At 41.9% G+C, this 6,700-nt stretch overlaps 1 protein-coding gene across 1 annotated transcript in view; it reads left to right on the top strand.

Annotated features, from left to right (window-relative positions):
* Nucleotides 1-5,914, top strand: part of LOC109962364 (retinal degeneration 3, GUCY2D regulator) — a 20,002-nt gene extending 14,088 nt beyond the window's left edge. The window contains 3 exon segments of the mRNA XM_020604038.1: nt 3,210-3,354; nt 3,356-3,511; nt 5,133-5,914. Of these exon segments, the coding sequence (XP_020459694.1) occupies nt 3,236-3,354; nt 3,356-3,511; nt 5,133-5,499 (642 nt within the window). The 5' untranslated portion in view covers nt 3,210-3,235 and the 3' untranslated portion in view covers nt 5,500-5,914.
* Nucleotides 5,915-6,700: the final 786 nt, after the last annotated feature.

The raw sequence follows: 6,700 nt of genomic DNA, 5'->3' as shown, positions 1-6,700 counted from the left end.
CTCTTCCTGTCCACACCATAATAAAACAGTTTGTATCCCCCTCCAATGCTACGCGCTTTGCTACCCTTCCACCTGGTCTCCTGCAGACACAGTATATCTACCTTCCTTCTCTCCATCATGTCCGCCAGCTCTCTACCTTTCCCTGTCATTGTGCCAACGCTGAGTCCCTGTTCTCAGACCTATACTCCAGCCTTTCCTCTTCTCTCTCTGTCTACAAATTCTTCTGCCTCCTCTCCTTCTTCGACCAACAGTAGTCCAATTTCCGCCAGCACCCTGTAGGTCAAAAGCACTGGTGGTGGTCATTGTTAATCCAGGCCTCGGCCGATCCAGTACGGAATTCACACTGATGATTCACATGTTTAAATTTGGCAAGTCTTTATGCCAGATGCCCTTCCTGACGCCAACCCTCTCTATTTATCTGGGCTTGGGACCAGCACAGAAATCACTGGCTTGCAACAGCTGTGGCTAGATTAGTTTTTCACTGATACCGATTTGTCTAATTCTTTTTTCCCAAATGCACCTTAAGTAATCAGTGCCATTGTTTGTAAAGGTCTTGAGAATCTGGTTAAAGTTGCTGACATATTTGTGCCCCTTTGCCTGGGCTATGTATTGTTCAGTGTTTAAAGGACGTTAGAATTGGCCCACTTATGAAATCTTTCACACAAGAAAGCCCTGTTGTGTCCATGGATGGATTCAGGAGGTGGCACTGGCCACCACCAGAATCTGATTGGCCAATGCTGGTGCCACCCTCTGTGCCACCCCTGGTGCCACTCCTGCCTGCACTGTCCTAACCCTATCCCTCCCAGGCTGAGAGTAAATAAAGGAGCGCAGCTAAAGATAGTTAGCTAAAGAAAGCATATACGTGTCTCATTCTTACACAAAACTTGATTTGTTCCTTAATAATGTGTTGTTTATTATTTCATAGAACTAGGGGTTTTAAAAACTTTTGACATATATTTCAAATGTGCCAGCCCTCCCTGGGTCGTTGCCCCAACCTTGGAAAAATTCATTTTGAAATTAGCAGGAGTGATAGACTGGTGACCTGTCCAGGGTGCACCCCGCCTCTCACCCAATGTCAGTTGGGATTGGCTCCAGCCCCTCAACAACCCCCTTTAACAATTAGTCATTCAATTGAGTTGGTCAAACCAAATAGGACAAATATTTGTCTATTTCCTTACATTTTATAAACCAAACAATAATTGATTAATCGGTAAAAGTTTACTAAACATCAGGTTTTATAAACTCAAGCTTGCTGTTAGGCACGGACACCTCACAGAAAATGATCTAAATACTCTGTTCAGAGTCATTAGCCCAATCTACCATCCATATAATGTCAACTTAATTTGGTATCTGTCTGCAAAGATACCAGAAATGTGAGCACTTCTAAACAGGCTGTACCAAGTACATGTAATTCTATCAAAACACTGCAGATTATGTCTAAATTGGTGTTAGGCTTCAGCTGGCAACGTGGCATAATGTTCTCTCCCTTGTGAACACAGAGCAGCATACATCAGGTGTGATACTGGAGGATCTGTGGCTGCATGTGAAAATGGGACAGACAGCCTGACACACTGTCATATTGCTCAGCCCCATTTTCACAACTGTTAGGAGGCAGAGAATCATACGTGTGTTTTCCACCACATGAACTTAAAAAGGCATTATGCCAGTAGCTGAGACATGATGCCACTGTTGTTTAACCAGTCATGGGCGCAAGCCCTGTGAGCACCCACCCGCTCCCCTCATGAGTTCCTGGAACTTGATTGGTACTATCTCCTAAATATAAAGGTATGTGTCAATCAAGTTATATGCAAGAACAGGTTTAATGATTAATTAGATGGAACATTGTGGGTGTGGTGTATGAATGTTAAAGATATTTATGACAGTAAAAACCGATTTTTGCAAAATCATGCCAGAAGCTTTGAATATTATTTTGCACTATACTGTTAATAGGTTAACATAAATAGATTTATTCAATAATGAAACATAATAAAACAATGTCACAGATCTTATTTGTATATGATACATTTGTGAAACAGCTACTAATATTATTCCTCTTGAAATAGAAAAAATGACTGTCCAATGTATTAATTAGTTTATCCATCCATCCATCCATTTTCCTCCGCTCTAATTAATTAGTTTATAACATTTCAAAAGAAAAACTATTACCATGGTGCAAAGCAAAGGTTGCTGGAGGTATGGTATAAAAAGGAAATGTATAGAAGTAAAAATGTAACAGTAAGGACCCATGGATAATTGCACATTGACTGTTGACTGCTGCACATGCTGCTCCCATGCAGCATACATTCTCTAGTATATTCTTATATATTTTTATTTTATTGCTGCATTTGCTGCTTAAAGTGTCTTAGATTTTGTGTTCCTTGTTTATATACTTTATATTTCATTTGTATTTTTGTGGCATTCATGTGGACGGCAAAGTAAGAATTTCATTGTACAGGGAAATACGTTTCCTAACTGTGCATATGACAAATAAACACTTTGACTTGACTTGACTCATTTTTACACAAAAACTGATTTGTTCCTTAATAATGTGTTGTTTATTTTTTCATAGAACTAGGGGTTTTAAAAACTTTTGACATATATTTCAAATGTGCCAGCCCTCCCTGGGTCTGTGCCCCAACCTGGCCACCCCTTCCAAAATATTCTAATGTTTGTGGCCCAAACCTCAAATCCAATGTCCATTACCCCAGGTATTTTTGCATATTTAGAGGAAACCGATGTCATTTTAGATTGGGCCCTCCAGGTGTCTCACTGCCCTCCATGCTTGAACAGTGTAACTTATGAGTGGACTCCAGCTGGGATTACTAATATTCCTCATATACTTTATATATAATGGGTCTTTAGATTCCACACTGTCTATGTCATTTCACAGAGAGTTGCTGTCCTCATAAATCCACTTTGCAACTGAGCTTTGCAACTTGATCTTTTTAAGATCAGGGAGACCTAGGCCACTTCTATTGATTCCACATAGCACAGATAGTTTAAGTTGTGGTGTTTTCCTGTCTCACCCAATGTCATTTGGGATTGGCTCCAGCCCCTCAACAACCCTCTTCAGGACAAGCGGTATAGATAATGGATTGATGATGGATTTAGTCTGAGCAAAGATTCCAGCAGCAAGCTGCTCCAGTTTAATCAAGGTCCCATCTAATATTTTCAGTGCAGTGACTCCTTCTGATTGTTTCTCCCTCATCAGGGGGCTGTGAAGGAGTACAAGGCCATGGCCTCCTGGTTCAGCTGGAATGAGCCTTATTACCGAAGCCGCTGCCGGGACCCAGCCAATGTGGTCACCGACACCCTGATGCTGGAGTTCAGCTGGCAGCTGAAGGAGGCAGAGAGAGAGGGAGGAGTACCGACGCCTCAAGACCGGAGTGGACTACAGCTGGCTGGCGAGCACGCCTCGCTCCTCCTACAACATCAGCATTGGGGAAAGGCTCAGCCTGGAGGGCCTCTGCTTCAAGGTGCCGCCATCCTGCTGTAGTTTCGTCATACTCAAGTAAGGAGCCATTGAACTGACACAATAGTAGAGGAATATTACTGGAACTAAAGCCTGAAATGTTGCAGACAGACACACTAAGCGTTATCTTTGGCTCGACCCCCCCACCCACCGGAAAGCTCAGTACGGACTTTCCAGCATTTTCTTGATACCTGTTATTCTAGCTCTGACCTTGGATTGTTTTTTGACCACCAATTACTGCCTTACCCTTGTTAGAAATTCACCCAATTCTTTTGTTGAAAGCAGAAGTGAAGACACTGTTTAAAATTAACAGAAAGTTTACTGAAAGTCTGAGCACAGGTAGGTCTTACAGCGCTGGGATCAGAGAGATAGAGCTCCTGCAGGAATTCCATTCTCTGAACCCCAAATTAAGTTCTTACAATACATTTTATCTTCTTGGGCTGCTCCGCCCTGGACAGGGGTGCAACCTTCAATAGTTTGCGATCCTATTGGTCATTTGGTGTGAGCCAGAGTTCGCACTTCCATGTTGAAATATGGTCAATCTAGGTATATGTGTGTGTGTGTGTCTCAGGTGGCAGTTTGGTCTCGATCAATGGGCCCCAAACTGGGTGGCCTGAGTTGCAGGCCCCCTGTGTGTGTGATGCTAATAAGTATGCAAAACTGGCCAGGTGGTCATCTCAGGTTGTAGCCCCCGGCCTCTGCAGGACACCCCAAGACAAAGCAGGACTGGGGATATGATAAGTGGGTCGAGGTGTGAGTGTAAAAACAGGCCAACAGGTCTCTATTAAAATGTAAATAGACTGTCTGGTTACAAAGAGATGCAGGCATCTAGTGTCTACAGAAGTTACAGCATTCAAAGTAAGCAGATTCTGCTTCATTACCATTGTAAGATATATAAGCAAGGAAAATAAATGTATTAAAAATAACCACAGCTCAGTAGTTCTGGACAATCATCAATACAGCTGTAATATGTATAAACAAGAAAAATAAATTTATGAAAGGTAACTAAAGTTATGAAAAGTAACTAAAGGGAACTAAAGGTATGAGAAGTAACTAAAGCTTATAAAGTAACAAGAGTCTATAAGACTCAAATCTTACACCCTCCTGCTTCTGATCGTGTACTGTGTTTCGACCTCTGGACTTCCCCTTCTGACCAATCTTTTGTGGATACCTCGGCTGTGTACGTTTGCTGGCTCTGACCCTAGACTGTATTATCAACCCGAGTGTGTTTTCTGGACTCCTGCATTGTATTCTTTTTATCTTGACCAGCATCTCAGTAAGGAAATTGGTTTCTGCTCGTCTGGCATTGTAATTGAGTTCACCATCGACATCATCAGCAGCTTTACATTCCGATTCCTGACAACAGAGACCATGTGGAGGGAGCATGGTTTTGTGATTTTAATGAGCTGTGTGAGTTGTCTTATAAAAAGCAGTTCTCGCCACTTTAAAGAAAAATTTGAATTTCACCTTATGAACAAGTTTTCCAGTCATTTTTTGTAGAAGGGTCTAATAGAGGAGGCACTATGCAACAACAATAAAAAAGAGAAATATTCTGTGAGCTCTTTTGCCTGTTCTTCCACTATGGAAGAAAATAAACTGACAATCTCTGCACCCATGTGGTTACTGTATCATTTCTCATCACCTGTTTTGCTTTGTACAGGTTCAGGGAAGCCATGCAGGCCAGTGAACCTGAGGTGGAGGAGGTGTCGGGCCTGTTCCGCTCTGTCCTCCTGGAGGCTCTGGACCACCTGAAGGAGGAGCAGGAGGCACAGCAGCTCGCCCACCAATGGAACAACAGATGTCCCAAGAGCATGTCCCTCAAGAATTTCAGGTCTTGGATCAAGATCAATCCGTTTGGAAGCACAGTGGGCCTGACCTCTGCTGTGGCTGACGGGGTAGGGCTGAGTGACCTTAAAACTGTGTCAGAGAATGTGGAAAAAGGGATGGAGAGTGAGGAGAGGTCACAGAGGGTGTGGAGCATTCCCGAATTCAGCTACAAAGGGGACAGCAGCAGCAAGGTTGCCTGATGTGGGGCACCGGTGGAACGTTTCAGTGGGACATATACTGATCTCCCCAGGACTCTGCTGCTGTATGCTCACTTTCCACCAGGTGAGGGAGGATAAATGCCATCCTTCCCTGTTGGAAACCACTCAGCATTTGTTCCATTTATCTTTTCATCTGCAAGTGTAATGGCAGGTGTTTTTCCTAAATGTTTTTCAACATTGTTTTTACTTGAAAGGGTTTTCCTTTCAAAGAGATTATTTATGTAATTCAAAGAGCCCATGCCATCCTTTTCCTTATTCTTTTACTTATCAACAATGTTAAAATTGTGAATTATCATCTTAGATCGGACCTAAAGCTCATAAAATGAAATGTACTGCATATATGTTCTACTACTTCTGTGTAGAAGCAACTCTGTTTATACACATCACAAACTTTCACTCACAACACTTTTTTCTAATAAAATTAAGTATTTCTTGTTTTAGGATCTTCCTTGAACAGTCTTTATCTCCAGGCAGTAGCGACATAACATGAGTTCGCCTGACATCTAGCAACATCACATGAGCTTGCCTGACATCCACCGGTGCCATTGTAAAAATGGAATTTTGAGACTGTGTTTTGTAGATAGCAGCCTACTCACTCTTTTGACTGTCTTCCTTGAGTCACTCGGTCCTCTGGATGTCAAGAAATCGACCGGAGAGAGCCTCCGGCTGCAACCGTGGAAGGACTCCCTCGTCAGTAGACTCAGTCCTTCCATCCAACCAGATGCCACAGTTTGCACTTAATACCTTTTTTGGCCTGCACACTGCTGTTCTTCAGAACTCATTTGCATATTGCGTTCAGTATTCTTGTAACTGTTCATGACTGCTTTTGACCAGTTACGTCCAGCCTCGGATTCTACTTCCCCTTTCTTAGAAAACTTATCATCTTAATACTTAATAAAATATAGAAAACCCACATCTGCTTGAAATACAAAAATTCCCATTATTGCTTTCAACGGAACAATCAGAATTACACACAGATTTTTTACAAAAATATCAATGCCTTAAAATTAAAACATGGATCTTTATAGTTTGAATACTATACTTGACTAAACATTGATCATTGATTAGACATTGATTAAACAGTATTTATCAATCAAATCTTTACTTTCTACATGGAACATGATTTTTTATTACTTTCTCAGTGTCTTTCTAATTTTTCATTACACTCCTCTCTCTGTCACAC

The sequence above is a fragment of the Monopterus albus genome, unplaced genomic scaffold (assembly GCF_001952655.1).
Source record: "Monopterus albus unplaced genomic scaffold, M_albus_1.0 scaffold63.1, whole genome shotgun sequence".
NCBI lineage: Eukaryota > Metazoa > Chordata > Actinopteri > Synbranchiformes > Synbranchidae > Monopterus > Monopterus albus.
This window is presented reverse-complemented; position numbering and strand designations above follow the sequence as displayed.